The sequence below is a fragment of the Lynx canadensis genome, chromosome F1 (assembly GCF_007474595.2).
Source record: "Lynx canadensis isolate LIC74 chromosome F1, mLynCan4.pri.v2, whole genome shotgun sequence".
Lineage (NCBI taxonomy): Eukaryota > Metazoa > Chordata > Mammalia > Carnivora > Felidae > Lynx > Lynx canadensis.
The window spans coordinates 34,610,061-34,630,763 of NC_044319.2; the positions used below are offsets into that span (position 1 = coordinate 34,610,061).

General features: G+C 54.8%; 1 protein-coding gene across 1 annotated transcript in view; it reads left to right on the top strand.

Annotated features, from left to right (window-relative positions):
- The window catches only part of PLXNA2 (plexin A2), a 212,875-nt gene that overhangs the window by 184,993 nt on the left and 7,179 nt on the right, over positions 1–20,703 (top strand). The window contains exons 18-29 of the mRNA XM_030302600.1: positions 2,997–3,236; positions 3,883–4,026; positions 4,320–4,554; positions 6,491–6,633; positions 7,329–7,597; positions 9,561–9,627; positions 9,845–9,991; positions 10,631–10,790; positions 11,160–11,263; positions 15,013–15,112; positions 16,408–16,598; positions 18,025–18,194. Of these exons, the coding sequence (XP_030158460.1) occupies positions 2,997–3,236; positions 3,883–4,026; positions 4,320–4,554; positions 6,491–6,633; positions 7,329–7,597; positions 9,561–9,627; positions 9,845–9,991; positions 10,631–10,790; positions 11,160–11,263; positions 15,013–15,112; positions 16,408–16,598; positions 18,025–18,194 (1,970 nt within the window). The remainder of the gene's footprint in view (positions 1–2,996; positions 3,237–3,882; positions 4,027–4,319; positions 4,555–6,490; positions 6,634–7,328; positions 7,598–9,560; positions 9,628–9,844; positions 9,992–10,630; positions 10,791–11,159; positions 11,264–15,012; positions 15,113–16,407; positions 16,599–18,024; positions 18,195–20,703) is intronic.

Sequence of the window (20,703 nt, forward strand, 5' to 3'; positions counted from 1 at the left end):
GCTTGCCCCCAGCCACGAGGGTAGCTGGAGGCAGAAGCAACTAGATCCCCCCAAAACCTGGACCTTTCATTACCAGACCCCGTGAGATGCTGGTGATCTGGTTATGACGTTCCATCATGGCAGACATGCAGGGACACCCGTATCACACCTTCAGTTTCCACCCTGGTCGCAGCTCTTTGGGCCAGGAGAGCACGTGCCTCCTTATCCCAAGTGGAGAGCCTGATCCAGGGGTAAAAAGACCTATGCTCCCACTCCACTTCCAGACTGAAGCCAGTGTTCCCAGTAGCTCACAGACCACCTTGTCAAACTCCAAGGACTAAGTGGAAGGAAGGAAGGAAAATGAGGGGTGGAGATGGGAACAGTGGCCTGACACTCAGGAAGGATAAAACCCCTAAATAAATTAGGTACGTGTTTTGAAATAAAGGTTTCACTATTACTCAGGTATGTCAAGGCCAACAGCACAGGAGGCAACTGCCATTGGAAAGATAGTTTGTTATACTCACAGACCCCAAGGGAAGGGGGCTTCCACACCAAGGGGGACGCACCGGCGGCGGGGGGGGGGGGGGCGGTTCTGGAAGCCGAGGGAGGAAAGGGCACTGTGGCGAGAGCCTTGATTATGGCTTCTGCAGGAAGGAAGCATGAAGGCAAGGTAAACAGGCTTAGGGGTGCCCAGTCCGAATCGTTTTAGCGGCCTCTGGGGCACGGGGGCTGTTCCTGATTGTCCCGTGCCCGGCCTGGTATGATTAGGGATGGTGGATGGGTGCTCAGAGTGTAGAAAAGGAGGCGGTCAGGGGTCTGGGCTCCGGACTGATTGGTTTGCATCACAACAGCGTGCTCTAGCAGGCAGGTTGTTTGCGGTCTCCAGGCACTGGCTGGTCCCGGGAGGGGGATCCCTCCAGGTCGTAAGGCCCCAGATGTCACAGCAGTAGAAGTACAGGAAGTAAAAGACATGGTTAAGGCAGTACAGAGTAAGTATGTGACTGACGAGGTTAACCTCCAAAGCCTGCGGCCTTAGTCCCCACGAAGCCATTTGAAGAGAAGACTGGTCTGGAAAGGCCTTCCCTATACCTGACATCCATCTGCAAAGGCTAAGGTCTTGCAACCCTGGGCAGGAATCTCCCCAGCAGTTCCCCCAGCCCACCCACTGTGCCCTCCGTGTTTCAAGGAGTTAAGTGATGGTTCCTCCCTGTTGAGAGCTGGGGGTCCTCAGGCTCAGTAGTGACCTGCCTGGAGCCTGCAGGCGGACAGGCCTGGAGGAGCCACCTGGATGTGGTCTCTTCATCAAGCCTGGCTCCACAACGGGAAGGTGGTGACCTCTGCCCCCTGCCTTTACTGTCGGGAGCTCTCTGTCAAGAGCGGTGGGGACAGAAGAACTCTGCCCCCCGCCCCCACAGGCACCTCTTCAGCCCACTGGGTCTACCTCTTGCCTCTGGATTTTGAAGCATCCCCAGTGAGACGTGAGAAGGGCCAAGGCAAAGGCCGCAAAACCCCCAGGAATTTTGGCAAATAAAGTGCCGATGCAGCACCGGGCAGTTAACGAACAGAGCCTGCTTGTTTGGGAGTGATTTGCTTATTCAGAGAGGAGTCTGGTCTAGGGAGCCCTCCCCCGCCCGGGCATGCAGCCCTCAGCAGGCTGTTCTAGTGAAACTCTTAAACTCCCTCTGGAAAGTGGGGGTTAACACTTGGACTTGGGGGTCTGACATAATCTCTGTGCCAGGGTCAGCTTCTCTGCGATTTCACACGGGGTCTTGTTTTCGGAACATGAAGCTCGTGTGTGTGTGTGTGTGTGTGTGTGTGTGTGTGTGTTGGCCAGACTCACAACACATGTGAACCTGCCAGGACAGCGTGTACTTGAGCAGGCCGAGCTCTCCCAGATGCCCTTGGCTGTTGCTGGGACACCCAGAGCCCCAACCAGGACCGTGCTGAGCGCAAGCCAGGAGGAGAGCGCGTGGGAATCAGGTTTTGTCCACATGCCACGCGGGGTCCTGTGGCGGTTTCTTCAGTCCGGCCACCGTCCTGGACAGCCCTGGAACTAAACCACCAGAGAAGGGAATGGCGCCGCTCACGCTAAGTCGAGGCCAGCTCAGCTAGGATTTTAGTACAGACACCAGGGTCTACCCAAAAAGGAAGGACATCATGACCTCAGTATCCGTACCCGGGCTACTCCCTTGTGTAGAGTGAGGGTGGGGGGGTGCCTGGCTGCAGAAGAGAGAGATCCTGAACAGAATGCTTCAAGACTTGAAGGATTCTTTTTACTCATCAGTGTATTCAGTAAACATTAACTGAACACCTACTATGTGCTGGCAGAGTGCTCATCTCATGCTACTCCCTGCGCCCCAACACATACACACCCTGTCTACACTGCTGTCCTGCTTTGTCCTCAAACTCCCTCCTCCCCAGGCCTTTGCTGCCCTTCCTTCTGCCTGGGACTCGTTGCCCCCACCCCTCCCCCTCCTTGTCTAGGAGAGTCCTGCTCGTTCTTCAGGTTACATTTCACTCCTTCTGTACAAGGAAAAGTGTCCCTGAGTCATCCTCAGGCCACGGCCATGCACTCTCTCTCACACACACACCCTCCTACCCTGCCTGGTCCTTGCCCACTGGGCCTTTCACACAGGCACTCATGCATTTAGCGGTGCTCGAACCCCTACTGCAGTCCGGTCCCCGTCTGGGACTATGTTATAATGCGTGTTTGGTCATTTGTCTCCTCCTCCGGACGATGACAGTGTCACCAAATGGCCCCAGCTGCTAGCATAGCGGCTGACACAGAACAGGCCGTCAAACGACGTTGGTGAATGAATGAATGAGATTAACATGTGTGCCCCAGTCTCCCAAATTTCACAGTCCTTTTTCTCAAGGGGCTCACCGTCTAATGAAGACAACCAAGTAATCAGGGGGTGACAGGCCAAAGCAAAGAGAGGGCGGGAGGTGGTAGTGTGAACCCCACCCCCAACCTCTCACTCGATCTGCATTTAAATGCTGCACTCTGGGCCTCCCAGGTTTGTAAAGTTGTGAACACCACCACCCTAACCTGCCTGGCACCCTCTCTGACCACGGACTACCGGCCCGGCCTGGACACTGTGGAACGGCCAGATGAGTTTGGATTCGTCTTTAATAACGTCCAGTCCTTGCTCATTTACAACGACACCAAGTTCATCTACTACCCCAACCCAACCTTCGAACTGCTCAGCCCTACCGGAGTGTTGGATCAAAAGCCAGGATCCCCCATCATTCTGAAGGTAGGATGGGCAGAGAGCAGTGCCTGGCCCGTGCCGTCATGGTGACAGCCCCCCTCCCTCCCGGCCTTTCCTGTTCGCCTCTCTGTGCTCACGGCCTCGCAAAGCTGCCATCTCCCCGAAAAGGGAGCTTGTTTATAGATATTGACCCATCCAGCCATATATCTGGCCCTTGGGATTCTCAAGGAACACTTTACAATGTTGCTGTTTGTTCTTGTGAGCTTTGGGACGCCAAAATTCGGCAGCGCCTTGGAAGCAAACACTTCCTTTCATTGACCGCTCCCGTGGCCACCGTAGCCCGCACGCCTATTCCGAGGGGTCACGGTGCCCCGGAACGATTCGTCCATCTGTTTTGTTACTTTCCTTTATATCCCACGTGCTCTCCTCCAAATGCTCCCTGGATTGGAGTCTGTCTCTCCTTCCAGTCTTCTTCCCATCCCTTCCTCCCTTGCTTTCTCTCCTCCCCGCATTTTCTCTCTCTTTCTCTGGAAATTGGGGCTGTTTGAAGTTTTCCCCAGAAACTCTGCACGGAGTCATCTATTGGTTTTTGCACGGCTGCCCTTCCCCCGCGGCTGTCATCTCTTTTTTAGGCAGTTAACTTCTGCGTCCCTGCGTCAATTGTTTCTTTTAAGATTACTGTTCTCCCCAGGGCAAAAACCTCTGCCCTCCTGCCTCTGGAGGTGCCAAACTCAACTACACCGTGCTGATTGGAGAGACCCCGTGTGCTGTCACTGTGTCAGAGACACAGCTCCTCTGCGAGCCTCCCAACCTCACGGGGCAGCACAAAGTCATGGTGAGTGAACCCTCTTCCTTTTATGACTCCCCCCCACCTCCTCGCCGTGCGTGCATGATCTGTCACAAAGTGAGGCTGTCCCGTCTACTTCCTCCATAGCCCCTCCTCACCATGTTCTACATTGAGATGGGTAGAAGTTGAGAACCCAAGAAAGGAAAGGGAGATGATAAGCAGGAAGTTGTTTCATGTCCAAGTCTGTACTCTGTGGCCGTGGTCACTCATTGCCCTTTCTGAAACATAAGGATCGATGGCATGCCAGGGCTCTACAGCGTCTGTGTGTGTGCAATGCACAGGTTCACGTGGGCGGGATGGTGTTCTCTCCTGGCTCGGTGAGTGTCATCTCAGACAGCTTGCTGACCCTGCCAGCCATTGTCAGCATCGCGGCGGGCGGCAGCCTCCTGCTCATCATCGTCATCATCGTCCTCATTGCCTACAAGCGGAAGTCTCGAGAAAACGACCTCACTCTCAAGAGGCTCCAGATGCAGATGGACAACCTGGAGTCCCGCGTGGCCCTGGAGTGTAAGGAAGGTAGGTGGAGGCACTGTCTCGCTTCCTGGCCCCGTCTTTCGTCACCAGTCCTTTACCGCCTCCCGGGAAACTGCTCTTATCGCTGTTTCCATCCCTCCCACCCTCAGCCTGTTTTCCCAGAAACTTACTTTGCTTTTAGCATTAGAGAAGCCCATTAAGCATGCCCAGGGCGAGGCCCCAGGTCTGACCATCTTGTTCCTGGCCTTCCTGAGCCCTGACTTATCTCCCAGTCTGGGAGCCTTTCTCTCCCTTTCGGGGCCTCGGTCTCCCCACAGTCAGAGCCTCCCGGCTCGGCTGTCGGTTGCTATAGGTCCCCCAGATGGGAACCCGGCTCCTGTTTCTTGCATAGCTGCTCTCAGAGCGTGTGGAGGCAGCAACGGCAGGAGAGGCAAGGCAGCTCTTCACCTGCCTCCGGCCTTATCCCCTCCCCTCCCCCAGGGCTTGTTTTCCACCCGTGCCACAGGCCGAGCGCTCTGAAGGCCGCCACTCGCTGGTGTCCTCGGCCGTGGACACACGTGGGAGTAGCGATTGCTTCCTTCCATCTCCCATGCAACCACAGCCTCGAGGTGACACATATACTTGGTGTCCCCTCGGGCTGAGGACCCACCGGGCTCTCTGGGTAAACATTTCAATTAAGAATCAAAACATTTCTCCCTTTGCTACAAACATCAGGATCAGGAACAAGCCCTCTCTGCTGGGTTAAAGGGAACGGCTGGGCTGGGGCAACGTGGGGAATGGCTTCTCTGGTGCCAGGGCAGGGGAAGGGCGGGGAGAAGGGCATCAGACAGACAGACCTGCCACCAAAGGAACGCTCCCCTGTCAGCTGTGGGCCTGATGGCTGGGGCGCCGCAAGGCTGGCTTTGGTGTTCTTAGTTCCCTGTGTGTGTGTGTGTGTGTGTGTGTGTGTGTTAAAGTACACATAACATCACATAAAATCTGCCATTTTAACCCTCACTGTCTCCACACCCTAGGGCTCTTCCTTCCAGCTCGGTAGCATTAAGTACATTCACATCGTTATGGAACCACAACCGCCATCCAGAACTTTCTCTTCCTCCCCAGCTGAACCGCTGTATTCATTAAACAGTAACCACGGCCCCCTCCCCACTGGCTGCTGTCAGCCACCATTCTACTTTGTTTCTATGAATTTGACTTCTCTAGGACTCTCATGTAAATGGAATCACACGGTATTTGTTCTTTGCGTCTGGTTTACTTCATTAAGCATAATCCATGCTGTGGCATCCATGTGGTTGCAAGTGTCAAGTGTCAGAATCTCTTTCCTTTTTTTTTTTAAATTTTTTTTAATATTTATTCATTTTTGAGGGACAGAGCGTGAGCAGGGGAGGGACAGAGAGAGGGGGGAGACCCCGCATCTGAAGTAGGTTCCAGGCTCTGAGCTGTCAGCACAGGGTTCCAGTTTTTCCGCATCCTCGTCAACACTCACTGTTGTCCATTTTTCTATTATAGCCACCCTAATGGGCGAGATCTCATGGTGGTTTTCATGTTCATTTTTGTCCAAGGTCTTTGCATCTTGATTCATTATTCTCTTGCTTGGAAGAAAAGGGGAGGGAGGCTGCCTGTTCTGCGCGTGGCTTCATCCCCTTGGCTGCTGCCTCTCCGCTGTTTCGAGAACCTGCAGCCCCATGCATGATACTAGTCATGGTGTCCTTCCCTTTTCTTTGTTTTAACTATACTTGTAATACGCAGAAAGAAAAGGCAAAATTAGGCATTGGCAGACAGGAGGAAATGATACAGAAATCGCCCACGTGCCTACCACCTAAGAAAGGAGGCCCGGAGATACCTCACACCTTCTGGAGATGCAACCCAACAACCCTCCTTGTCTCCACACCCCAGGCCTTCACAGACGTCTTCTCCCGCCTTTCCCCTCCCCTGCCCCGGTCGCCCTCCTGAGCCTCCCTGTCTCCCTGCATTTTCATAGCCTTTGCTGAGCTCCAGACAGATATCAATGAGCTGACCAGCGACCTGGACCGCTCTGGAATCCCCTACCTGGATTATCGTACCTATGCTATGCGAGTCCTGTTCCCCGGCATCGAGGACCATCCCGTGCTGCGGGAGCTGGAGGTAGGGCCTGCCTCTCTCCCCAAGCCACCCGGCAGGAACGCAGGACCTGGGAAATGCAGATGGGGCCCAATAGCTCAGAGAAAGGTCAGGAGTAAGGAGGAGAAACGGCTTACAACAGCATCCCCCCCACAGGGATGTTTCTCATCAGGCGGATCACGGCCAAGGTGGGGGTGGGGGGGGCACCCAGGCTCTTTAGGATGATTCCAGGGGAAGGCTGATTGTCATTTTTTAATCAATGACTAAATTAATTAACTACGATTCTGCCACATTCTCAAATGGATTTAAGGGGGCTTAAGGAAAGACCTACGATTCTGTGAAGTTTGTTTGCTCGTTTGTTGGTTTGTTTTGCCAAAGATAATAAATCAGGGCAGGGAGGATTAAAGGGAGACTAGCAAACCGAGCAAGTCTGATGGAGTATCTCCTGTGGTACCCCTGGGACAGGCGGACGGACGGCATCCCCTGCGAGGGCTCTGCCTGGAGCCGACCCCCACAACCGAGGGGGCGGCCAGAGCAGATGGTGGACCTCAGAGCCCAGCCATTCCTACCCCATCGCGGGTGCGGGAGACGGGGCGGGGTGGCCGTAGGCGTCACGGACAGAGTCCTACAGCTATCGCCACGCAAGACCCTCGGGGAGAGGCCGGGCTAGGAGGCCGGAAGCCTGTCCTCTGAGGGGGCGCCCGTCCCGTCCACCCCAGGTGCAGGGAAATGGGCAGCAGCACGTGGAGAAGGCCCTGAAGCTCTTCGCCCAGCTCATCAACAACAAGGTGTTCCTGCTGACCTTCATCCGCACCCTGGAGCTGCAGCGCAGCTTCTCCATGCGCGACCGCGGCAACGTGGCCTCGCTCATCATGACCGGCCTGCAGGGCCGCCTGGAGTACGCCACCGACGTCCTCAAGCAGCTGCTGTCCGACCTCATCGAGAAGAATCTGGAGAACAAGAACCACCCCAAGCTGCTCCTCCGCAGGTGCGCCCCGCGGCAGGGGGCGGGGAGGGGGGCCTGGGGTCGCAGCGGGCTCGCGGGCCCTGCTAGAGCAGCATGACAGGCTCCCCATCGCAGACATGACACCCACGCGCAGTGGCCTGTGTCCGCGCCTCTCGCGGCGCAGTCTGATCTCCCCGTGGCCCCGGGAGGCTGTGTCTGCACCTGCTAAGTGTGAAGGAGGAGCCCGGACCTCGGCTCAGAGCTCGGCTCGAACCCGGGCTCGAACCCCGGCCCTGCCACCTGCTAGCGGTGTGGTCCCGAGCCCATGACGCAGCCTCTCTGCTGTTTATCTTCCTCACTGACAAAATGGCATCGGTAACACTGTCTCCCAGTCTCTGTCCCTCCTTGTGCCTCTAGAGCTGCACTGTCCAGTGTGGTAGCCACACGTGACTGTGAATTAAAATGAACTAGAACGTGAAATTCCGTTCCTCCGTCGCGCTAGCCACATGCCAAGGGCTCAGTCACCGCATGCCGGCCACCATATTGGACAGCGCACTCAGGGAACAGTTCCATACTCCCCGAAGGTTCTGTGGGACAGAGGCTGGCTGGAGATTTGCTGCAGCCTTTCCCTTCGGCGCCCAGTTCCCAGGATCCGTATCACCAGCAGCCGCCACAGGCTCCTTCCGCCCTTGCCATTTTTACTGGCAGGAGAGAGGGCTGGAGACCTTGGCATCCATCCCCCAAGGCCACCCTCCCTGGAGGCCCCAGGGAGCAGAGCAGAGCTCCTGAGCCCCTCTGGCAGCAGAGGTTGGAATGCACCATCTCCATTTCCCCACCCTCCTCTTTAGCCTGCTCCCAGCCAGGTCGCAGGCTTCCAGACCCCACGTGGGGTGAGGAGGGAGGAGGAATGGCTTTGTTTTATGAGTTCTGAGCCCCCATCCTGCCAATCTGAGCATTAGAAACTCTCATTAAGAACTGTTGTATTTAAATTAGAGCTAATCTCAGGCACAATGCAGGGAGAGGGTGCTGGGAGGGGCCAGGGGACAAAGCTACAATTTCTTCTGCCATTGTCACTCTCTCCCAGGCCCAGATTGCAGAGCAGCCCTGGCAAATGCCTGGGATTTACCGCAGCCAGAGGGTATAATTTGCACTACACGTAGGGTGTTAAAATACCCCTCGGCATCCCCATCCCCATCACGGAGGGTCTGTTACAGCTGCTTTGTTCCTTCCCCGAGTCCCCAGATCTGCAGCCCAGGTTGGGGGATGGGGAGGGGTGGTGCTTGCAAAACAGATCCCCTGTGCGCTGAACACTCATGCACACCGCTCTCCACTTGAGTGGCTGGGATCCACAAGCCCACGCGATAGCAGTAACGACAGCTAATACTTACGGAACAGTGCTCACGGGTGCCAGGTGCTATTCTTAGCGCTTTACATACTTAACTCATTCAATCCTGATAACAGCCCTGTGGGATAGATATTATCATGGTCCCCATTCAAAGATGGGGAAAAGGAACCCAGAGACTGTGGAAATGACTTGCCCGGGGAAATGACTTGCCCGAGGGCACGCAGGCAGTCCGTGGCAGAGTCAGACTTGGAATACAGGCAGTCTGATTCTGAGTGGCTGGAGGGGCAGGTACCAGGGGCCTTTGGGGTATGAAAATGGAGTATTTAGGCATGCAAGGAATCCCAGAGGGACAGAGAAACTCAATTGATCATCCTCAGGCCGGCAGGAAGTAAGGAGAACTGGTCATTGATAGCCCTGTGGAAAGGGGTACCTGGCACCTTCCTATGCAGACCCGTAGTGCCAGTTCCACAGGGAATTGTGGCCCAGAAAGAAGAAGCCTCTGGCCTGAGGTCACACTTCTCGCTCTGGTGTCCTGGCTCCCAGCCCTGCATGCTTTGATGCCCTGTTGTTCTCTTGGGCCACGGTGCGTACAAGCCAGACGACCCCCCTCTCGAGAGCCCCTCCACAAAGGACCGCCTCTCACCCCTTCTCCCTCCCCAGGACAGAGTCTGTGGCCGAGAAGATGCTGACCAATTGGTTTGCCTTCCTCCTGCATAAGTTCCTGAAGGTGAGATTGGGAGCGAGCCGGGACCTAGAGCTGAGAGTAAGATGGGAGGGGGGCTGCTCCAAGCCTGGCCATCGGGGCTTGCAGGGGGACCCCTCAGGAGTAGGAACCTGCCTGGCAGGGGTGCTCCAAAGCAAAGCAGGCCTGGGAGCATGGCCGGGAGAGGGAGAGGAGGAGACTGGTGCCCCCGCACAGCCCACGCCCTTGCCTGTGCCCACAGGAGTGTGCGGGAGAGCCACTGTTCATGCTCTACTGCGCCATCAAGCAGCAGATGGAGAAGGGTCCCATCGACGCCATCACGGGTGAGGCCCGCTACTCCTTGAGCGAGGACAAGCTCATCCGGCAGCAGATCGAGTACAAGACCCTGGTGAGGAGGCTGGAAACTTAGGGGACACAGCAAACCTCCTGTCTCAGATCCATTTTCTGCCCTCCAAGCACAAAGCCAATCAATAAAGAGGCTAGGATATGGCCTGGGGGCAAGTCTAAGGGGCGTGCCAAGTGTTCCAAGAGTGTGGCAGACATGCCTTTGTTTCCCCCCCCCCTCTCAGCTGGTGGGCCTAAAGAGCCCTGTCTGTCTCAGTTTACCCTAGATGATATGGTGGGGGTGGGGGTGAGACCCCCTCCATTAGGTATGGGGAAATTAGCATTATGGGGAAGAATATGAAATTGCTAATTCCTAACATAGAGGCTTTGGGAGGTGGGTGGCCAGCCCTGGATACACCTGGAGCCATCTCTGAACCCCTAGGACACCTCGTTCCGGGATTACAGTGGCTCCTAAGCCAACCAGGAACTAGAAAGTGGAGTCCCAATTCTTTGAGAAGGGCAGGGTAGGCATGGCTCGGGTTATCATTTGGCAGATGGCAGGAAGGAGAGAGAACCCGAGGCATGGATATTTCTCTTGTAGGGAGGGTAAGTCTTAAAAGGGGAGTAGTCCAAGGGCTTCCTCCCACTCCTTCAAGCTGTCCCTTGAACTCCTATCCTGCTCCCCCTCCGTCGTCACTTGTAGATCCTGAACTGCGTCAACCCCGACAACGAGAACAGTCCTGAGATCCCAGTGAAGGTGCTAAACTGTGACACCATCACGCAGGTCAAGGAGAAGATCCTCGATGCCGTCTATAAGAACGTGCCCTACTCCCAACGGCCAAGGGCTGTTGACATGGACTTGGGTAGGAGGCCTGGGCTTGGAGTGTGTGGGCAAGGGGTAGAAAGTGGCTTCCAGGAGAGCCTTTGGGCCATGGCATGGAATGAGGTGAGAAAATGAGAAGCCGTGTCCTGCATAGGCCCCTCCTGGGGACAGTCCTGCCCCAGGCAAGGGGCCGTAGGAAATACTTCTCCCAGGGCACTGCTTGCTCTGATGTGGCCACCTCTGGTGAAGTCCACACTTCTCCCCAGCTGCCTTGACCCCATGGGGCCCTTGAAGTCTCGAAGCACTATGAGTGGCACCAGCTGGGGTTGCCAGGCCCCTAGAGGAGGCAGGACTGGGTGACCTTGGTTCATAGCCCCCCCCCCTCACCTACACCACCCCCTCTCCCCAGAGTGGCGTCAAGGCCGGATCGCCCGGGTCGTGCTGCAAGATGAAGACATCACCACCAAGATCGAGGGCGATTGGAAGCGGCTGAACACGCTGATGCATTATCAGGTGAGGGCAGGGGCTTTGAGCCGCGACCTTTGACTCCACAAAACGTTCCTTTCACTCCAGGGTTTGCTCTCAGGCCCTCAGAAGCCTAGAAGAGATTTTCTCATCTACCCCTTCCTCCTCCCCTCTGAGTATAAAACAGAGATTTTCAGCCATGACTACCTATGAGAATCATTAGGGAAACTTCTCAAAAAGACGAGTGCCCCGCCCCCGCCCCAAGAAACCGACTTAAGTGGTCTGGGTGAGGCTAGGCATTTCTATTCTGTGTGTCTCTACCTCCACCAAAAAATGGCATATTGTGAAGTCCTCTGAAAGGACACTGGCCGTGGGTACCTGCTGCTTTCTGTCCTCAGCATCTCATCAACGCAGCTTACACTTCTCACTTGCCACGGAGCAAGAAATTGGACAGACTTATCTTCCGGGTCTTGCATTCTGCTACTTACTAGCTGGTGTCCTTGGGGAAATTACTTAAGTTCTCTTCTTTCTCATCTGTAAAATGGAGTTCAAAGTGATCCCCGCCCCATAAAGTTGTGTGAAGTCGATTCAGTGCAGTAAAGTGTTCGGCACAGAGGCAGATGCACTGAATGAATGAACAGTCAAAAAAAAAAAAAATTCCGGCAAAAGAACAAAAGATCCAGGAGTATCTATTCCTGCCTCCCCTTCCCTCCCATGGTAACGACTGCTCTCGTGGCTGGGGGTCTCTGTAAGATTAAGCACAGGTAGGCTGGTTGGGACTCAGGAAAAATACTGAAATAGAAGCTGGAAATGAGAGACACCGAGGGAAATTAAACCAACCAGAGGAAGCGCCGCAGGCTGTGAGACCCTAAGGGATTGCCTGATTAATAACATCCTCCCAGGTCCACGCCGCGCACAGGGAGGGTGCGGAGGGACTGGCAGGCACCGGGTTGCCATCAGCCAGGCCACTGGGGGTCCTGAAGGCCAATAGGAGCTGGCTGGGAGGCTCCGAAGCACAAAGGAAGCTAGTGGGGGACATTGGGGGCAGCCCCAGAAACGCTCCTCTGCAGGCTCCATCCGCCTTACTGGCCTGCGTAAACTGTGCCGGGTCCCTGACCACACCCAGCCCCAGACAGAGGGAGTGTGGTGTCTGAGAAGAGTAAAGGCTTTTCAAGCTGTATTAAAACCCCCGCTTCTGCACTCACTGGTGGTGTGTGACTTTCACCTCTCAGAACCTGGGCTCCCCATCTGTAAAATGAAGATGACAGCCAGGGCTTGTGAGGGTGGTTGGAAGAATTAGAAATAACGGGTGAGGGACGCAGGAGGTAGACTTATAGCCATTCCCTGTTGATTCCGCCCCCATCCCGCTCACACGGTGCCGATGCGTCCTGTAGAGCACTTGCAATGAGCTGGTTATAACGGCAGAAGAAAGCGCAAAAGAGAATAGCATTGTGCCTTCAAATCATCAGTTTCTCAAGGGCAGGAGTGAGCCCTTTCTTTTCTGTCTGTGATGCCCTGACGGTTGTTACCGAGCCGTCCGTCCTAAGGCTTCCAATCAGAATGGAATGTTCTGTTCTTACAGTGCTCATCATACAAAGCACTTCCAATTCCCCGATGTCATTTATCATTCATGTATTCATTCGTTCCTCAAATATTTACTGAGCTTTGCCGAGTGCAAGGTACTTCCCACATGCTGGCCCAGAGTGATGAGAAACACCAGCCATCATTCTTCCCTTTGGGAGACTGTGATGATGATGGTGATGCCCATAATAACCACACTAATGCCGATACTTACCGAGTGCCCACTGGGCGCCAGGCACTGCTGTCGGCCTTTATGTGTCCTGACCCCTTTAATCCTCATGATACACCTACATGCCATTAGTATCCCCATCGACAAATGAGATGACAGAGACACGGAGAGGTTAACCGACTTTCCTGATGTCACGTAGCTAGTAAATGGCAGAGCTGAGGTCGGACCCAGCCAAGCATCTTGAGCGTGGATTTGCACCGCCTGTCAGTCAAGAGGAAGAACGACCGAGCACTGAAGACGAGAGAGATTTAGTGACGAGACCTGGAACTGAATTGAACTGTGGTCATTCGCGTCACCATGTGAATCTTCCTTTAGGTGACAACAAACCACACGTGGAGAGCATCATCTGTTCTTCTTGGGAGTATAAACCCCTGCCCCTGCCAGGCTTTCAGAGTATCGTTTCTAGACTGCCAGTTGCAAGGAGAGTTCCTGAAGGACAGAGGTGGAGAGGTTCCCCTCAGTTCCAGACCCGGTACCGATGGTGCGGACCACTGGCAGTCCAGGGAGCCACCCCGGCTGGGGAGTAACGGGGCACTAGAACTTTCCAGATGCCTTAAAGAGCAAAGGGCCCTTCAGCTTTATGCCGTCAAGTCAAAGCATCGCCCCCTTGTTACTCTCCCTGGAGTCAAAGGTCCTGGAAGTCCCTCCAGGAGAAAATCTGCATAATCTTAATTAACAAAGAGATGTTAAAAAACTTCCTGGGTTCCCGCAGATTTATAGGGAGGGTAAAATTAAACACCACTACTAAAACCGGCTATCAGGGAATCTCGTTAGCACTAATGTTCATTTATAGTTTGACTTCCCAACATTTAATTCTTTTTTGGTGGGAGAGAGGGACTGACAATTTAAGACCCAGAAAGATGGTTTTACGACTGGTGCAGCTATAAATCAAACTTATAAAGTTCATAAAAATTGTTAAAATAAAAAATGGTTTAATAGGAATGTTTTATGGCCCATAACATTATTATAGCTGTTTTATTCCCTCTGCGTTAGGGGTTTAATTGGATCGCCACAATTCTGGGGATTCTCCGTTTTTATTGGATGGAGGGTAATCTTAAATCAAAATGGCCCCAAATGTCTTCAATATGGCTTGTCATTTATCAGCCCTTTCCCTCCAGGCCGGGTGCTGAGCCTGGGTACCCTCACAGAGGACAGAGCGACAAGCCGTCTTTCTCTCTGCCTCCCCAAGAGCAGTTGCCCTGTTGGTGGAACCCCTCAAGGTGGCCCGGGCATTATAGGACCCTGGCCAGAAAAGAAATCAGAGCCAAAACGGAAAATGGGCTGCAGACCAGTGTGACTTGAAATGAAATCCCAAATTAGGATATAACGAGGAGAACATGTGCTCTGGAGCCTGACAGACCTGGCTACAAAGATGGGCTGTACCATGTATTCATTCATTGTGTGGCTTTGAAGACATTGCTTAGCCCCTCTATGCTTCAATTTCCTCATCTGTAAAATGGTACTAATCGTGCAAACTCACGGCGTTGAAGGGAGGCTTGAGTCTAGCCCAGGCTGTCCAATAGAAACATAATGCCAGCCACATGTGTAAATTAAAACTTTTTACTAGCCATGTTTAAAAAGTAGAAATGAGCCGACGAAATTGATGATAACAATATATCTTCTCTAACCTAACAGATTCTAAGATAAATATGATTTCAACATGGAATCAATATGAAAATTATTAATGAGATAATTTGTGTTCTTTCATTCGTGCTAAGCTACTGAAACCCAGCGTATATTATGCGTTTATAGCATAATAGCTCGTGTTATAGTTTAGACACTTACAGTGTATCTCCGTTCGGACTAACTGAAGTTCAAGTGCGCGATTAGCACAGGTGGCGAACAACTACCGTGTTGGACGTATTGGCGAGTAGCAACCATAGTATCGTCAATATCCCTGAACTCCTTGTGCCCTACCCCACGCCTCCTTCGTTACCTTCTAGAAGTAGAAGGTAGAACCACACTCTACCTTTCCTACCCTTCTCAGGTGTCAGACAGATCAGTGGTGGCTCTGGTCCCCAAACAGACCTCCTCCTACAACATCCCTGCGTCTGCCAGCATCTCGCGCACATCCATCAGCAGATACGGTGAGGACCTGGAAAGGCAGCCTGGGCAGCCTGGAGGCGGCTTCTGTGATCTACCGTGGACTTCTCACCAGCCCTTTGGACGAGCAGGCGGCCCTCGCAGCTGCCCTTGTCCAGTCAAGGACGTTCGCTCATTTCCTTCCCTCCCCCCTAGTGCAGTCATTCCCGGCACGGCTGCGTCCTCAGAGCTGTGGGAGTTGGCGCACCACGTGCCCTTCCTTTGACAGCCTGCACCTGCTGAAGGAGGTTGAGGGGCCCAGAATCAGGGAGGCTCCTGGGTGGTGTTTCCCACGTGCCAGTCCTTGGTCCAGTCCCAATTTGTACCTGTTGTCCTGGCTGAGTTATTACTAGCCCCCCTTTACTCCCAAAAGGGTCCCAATTTGGCAAGTAATTGACCATCCTGGCCCATCCACCCCTGAGGGCACAAGGGCCCCCAGTGCCTGCTGGGCCATGAGGTTACCTTGCTTCACCCTCTCTTGCTCCATTTCTTCTGGCTTTGTATATGCAGGAAGGCTTTGGGTTTTCCAGCTCAAGGACTGAGTCCAGTGGCTCCAAAAATGGCTTAGGCAATTCCATATTCTAGGCTCCAAGTAAGAAGGACCCATTGACTCCCAAGAGGGAGCATTATAAGTTACAGCTTCTTAGCACCCAGAGTTTTAATCAAAGCCCCTATGAAAATATTCGGCTGACGTATTACCTATTGATTATTCTTTGCCGTGCAAGCATCAGGGGAGGAGAGCTCCCATATTTGCAAGGCTGTCTCCAACTCACAGAATTTCCAAACTCCTTTTTATTTTTAATTTGTTTTAATTTTCTAATTTAATTTTTAAAATTTTTTTAGAAGTTTATTTTGAGAGAGAGAGAGCGTGCACGCACATGTGCACACGTGCACACACACACAAGCGTGCACGAGTCGGGGAGGAGCAGAGAGAGAGGGAGAGAATGAATCCCAAGCAGACCCCAAGCTGTCAACGAGGAGCCTGATGCAGGGCTTGAACTCATGAAACTATGAAATCATGACTTGAGCCGAAATCAAGAGTCGGATGCTTAACCTACTGAGCCACCCAGGTGCCCCTGAATTTTATTTTAAAAGAAAGGGTTTCAGTCTCCTCTGTCATCATGCCAACCAAGGATCCCTACAATAACCCACCAAATATGAAGTCCCAAGGGTCCCTGTCCAATCGCAAGTAGTTTATTCTGAGTGAGTGCAGTAGGCGGGCAGAGATTCTAGAAGGATTCTACAAGCAAGCATGGCGAAATCAGTGTCTCATGGGCCTCCACTGCCCCCTTCTCCTCAGACTCCTCCTTCAGGTACACCGGCAGTCCCGACAGCCTGCGGTCCCGAGCCCCTATGATCACCCCAGACCTGGAGAGTGGGGTTAAGGTGTGGCATCTGGTGAAGAACCATGACCATGGGGACCAGAAGGAGGGTGACCGGGGCAGCAAGATGGTGTCTGAGATCTACTTGACCCGGCTACTGGCCACCAAGGTAACTCCTGCTCTCCCCAACCCGGGAGGGCTCCTTAGAGGGGTATGTCCTGTCCACCCCACCCGCCCACCAGCGTAAGAAGACTTTCATGGAGTCTGTGCTTTAAGGGGACCCATTCAGACAATCAGACCCAGGTCCCAGAGCAGGCTTTCCAGAGGATCGGGCCACTGCTGTTTCTCCCCTACCCTTTGGCAACGGTTGCAACAATATCATTGCCCCTGGCCCATCAAGACCACCATTACTCTGCAAGGGAACTGCTCTCTCGGCTCTGGGTGCCTGTACCTTTTAGGAAAATGTTAGGGTTTTCTTATCGATGTCAGCTGGATATGCCAGCCTCCACCACCACTGCCTTTTCTACCCGCTTTCCGGCCACATCGGGAGGGAAAGCATAAAGGCCTGGACCTGCCGATAATTGGAGAGAAGCCTCCCCCTTCCCCATCCCATCCCACCTGCCCCCGAGTGCTGATGGAAGTGAGGGGGCCACGGTGCTGGAAGCTGTGATCTAAAAGCCGTCTTCCAGCTTCCCTCGCGGAGAACAAATACGCCTGTGAGGATGGCAATTATGTGGCTCGTATTTGCCAGCACAGGTCAGATTTCAAATGCTCTCCACCACAGACCCCACAGAAATGCCGCTGAAATTCTAACGCAGTGGCATCCAGGTTGCAGCTCTCAGACTTGCTCCCAAAGATGACATAGAAATACACCCTCAGACCACGTGTCTCAAATTTTGCTTTTGCTAATATGCTGATGAGAGACAAACACAGGACACCAGAAAAAAGGTTGGACATTTACCTAACCGTCAGAAGTGTTCCTTGAACCTGTCAACTGTGGGATGCAGGCCCGGCCTTGTCCCTGCCCAGAGATCCTCCAGGGCCCCGTGGGTCAAGGCTGGGCCTGGCTGTCCTTGGATCTGGACCCTTGTACCCGCAGCACCCACTCCCAGACGCCACTGATCCCAGGCCACTGATACCACAAACCTCCTCACTCCTTTCACTCAGACCCGTTGCCGTCCTGCCAGGAGGCTCATCGTCCTCCAGGCTGTTCCGCAGACACCCTCTCGTCCCAGCATGCGCCCACCGTCCCCTGTGGGCAGCCTGGGCTCCGAGGACTCACGGTCTTCCCGTCCCAACACCCTGTGCCTACGCCCGCCCGGCACGGACACAAGCATACATGTGCCACGTGGCTGCCAGTTGGAGGAGAGGTTCTTCCCAGGAATCTGTAGCCTCTCCAGCCCCTCCCCCCTCCCCGACACCCCCGCAGCCCCCTCCCTCCCCACCCCCCACCACACGGTCTGCGCAGCCTGGTGCCGCAGACAAATTTCCAAGGCGGGATCAGTCCAAGGCACCATCTGGTCTGCCCGTCTGCTGCCTGCACCCCCACCCTCCCCCACCCTCCCCTTCATACTCTCCCACCGTCCCTCCCCCAGGGCACCCTGCAGAAGTTCGTGGACGACTTGTTTGAGACCTTGTTCAGCACTGTGCACCGGGGCAGCGCCCTCCCCCTGGCCATCAAGTACATGTTTGACTTCCTGGATGAGCAGGCGGACAGACACGGCATCCATGACACAGATGTGCGGCACACCTGGAAAAGCAACTGGTAACCCCTCGGGGACCCCAGGGGGAGCTGCGGCCTGGAGAGGCCGCGAGGTGTGGGAGGTGGGACCGGCCCGGACCCGGGAGATGCGGGGAGCCCGTTCCTCGCGGGGCCGGGTACTCTGAGGTTCCTAGAACAAATAGCGCACATATGCTCTGCATCCCCAACACGGTCCCCGGGCTGCCAGCGCCCAGTGGGGCCCGCCTGGCTTCGGGCCCGGCACCAGGACGCGTGCTTGAGCTCTGCCCTTTCAGGTGGAGATCCTTTCCCAGGGAGCACTTCCTCCCTGACCCTGAGACCTCTGGTTCTCAAGAAAGGGTGCTGGAGGAACCTACATAAGGAGCCACCTTTGGACCGAGCTGCACAGCTACAGAGCCAGTCAGCGTCAGGCGTTCTGAGGGGGGCAGAACCCACGGCCCTTCCTGAGACGGGGAAGCCCTGAACTGAACATAGACCCCGGGGAGAGAGCTTGCACCTGCTGTAGATTTGAGCCCACCAACCGGGAGGATGTCGTTGCAAACTTGATCCCTTAAGGCCAAGTTATTACCCCGGCGCCATGGCTTTCAGGAAGCAGCGGGCAGGGTGTCCTGCAGGCGTGACTCTTCCCTAAGGTAACCTCGGCAGCCAGACCGCGGTGGGACAAGCGGCTCCCGCAGGCCCCTGGCAAAGGACTTTTCTCTCCTCGGTTTTAGACCCGCATCGCCAGCCAAGCTAAGGACTGGCTCTCAGGTCAGACGGGGCCTGGCCAAGAGCCGGAGTCAAAAACCTTCCTCCAGGAAAGAGCACGGAGAGGGGAGAGCGGAGGTCCAGGCATGTGGGTTGGGCAGGCAGCCCGCACAGCTGTCTGGAGTCAGCGATCTCCTCAGAAAACAGAGCCGACACAGATGGGCCCCGGCTGTTATTTGGGAATCAAAAATCCTAGCAACCGGCAAAACACTTTGGAAAAAACCAACCCCCATCCCATATAATCCTTTCTTCTCCGAGATGCTGTGGTTGCTGGCCCTCTGGAGCCCGCAGCTTTGATCACAGGATAGTGAAATGGGGAGATTCCGGTGGCCGGTGGTCGCGGGGGAGAAGCCCACGGCGCGCCTCAGCAGGGCAGGCCTTTCGTCTGGATTCCCGGGGGCAGAGCCCTGCCTGTCTCCTTTGCTTTGGAAGACTCCCCAGCCCAGTGCTGCGGTTTCAGGGAAATGAAGAGAAAGTTCTGGATTATCCCCGTCTCTCTGCCTTCTGTTGCCAAACAGGCCCCCGTCCTAGAAATGCCCTGCCCTGGGGTTGTGGCAGGAAGAGTCCCCTTCTCCAGACCTCAAACAGCTAATGTCCGAGGAAAGAATATTAGATGCTCCCCAGAGCTGCCAGAGGGGGGGAGAGTGGAACAGATGAGTCACCTCTCAGCCGAGGCAGCTTCTCCTGGCTACAGGACAGTGTCTGATCCTGTCGTCCTTTGGAAGATAAGCAGAAATCGTAATGGAAGTGTTTGGAGTGGGCAAAGTTGCCCTTCCCAAGATTTGGCATGACTGAGGCGTTTGGGAAAGTCTGGGGCACTTGAGGGTCAAGAGAAGATGAAGGAGAGAAGAAAGGTAGGCTGGATTTCTGGACCGCCATCTCAGGCCAGAAGGACAAGCCCGGGAACAAAGCTCACTCACACAGGAGCCCGGGAGTTAAGGCCCTGCGGGCAGCTGGAAGAGAGGACGAAGCTGGAAAAGGCACAGAAACAGCAGCTGTTCTGATTTTGAAGGGGAATAAATGGGCTTTTCCTCCTTATGGCCTCAGGAGCAGAGAAAACTCATTCTCCTCTGACTGTAACTTCCCAAGCCGCAGAAGGAACACTCCTAACGACTGATCAGTTCCTCTTGGGGTGGGAAAACGCTGAGCTACACTGAGTCGTTCCCAGCATGCCCACAATGGCCTCCTCTCCTCCCTCTGCCCCTGCCCAGATAGAGGAGAGCCCCGGGGGAGAGCCCTGAAAGAGGCGCCCCCTGGGGGGCCCACTCCTCAGCCCCACCCACCGGGCCTGGCCTGCCCTGGGAAGTGGCGCAGGGGGCCAGGCTGGGCGGGAAGCGCAGGTGGCGCCCTTTGTGGGGCTCCGAGGCAGCGCCTGGGGCCGCTGGCTGCGTCCTTCCGGATAACGGCCGTGGCACTGTGTAAAGGGACTCCAGGAGTCTGGGGGCTTTGTTCGAAGCTCTGAGAAAACTGTGCAGTTCTCTGTACTTAGGCTTCCCTGGGGGCCTGGGAGCCTTTGGCAAAGGCTGCCGGGAGGGAACAGAACCCACCTCCGTCTATCTACCTCTCGGCAGGGATCAGGGTCGGCCCCCCTGTTAGGGTACGATGGCGCCTCTCCGCTTCTCCCAGGGTCAAGAATCACTTAGGCTAAATTAGCAGCCCTGGCTGGCCCAGTCCTCTGTGATTACGTTCCCTTGCCCTTGGGAGAGAGAGGTTTCACTCGTAGAAGGAGGAGAGGAGTGTTAGTGGACGACACCAGGGGCACGGTGGAGGCTCGGCCCTCAGGGTC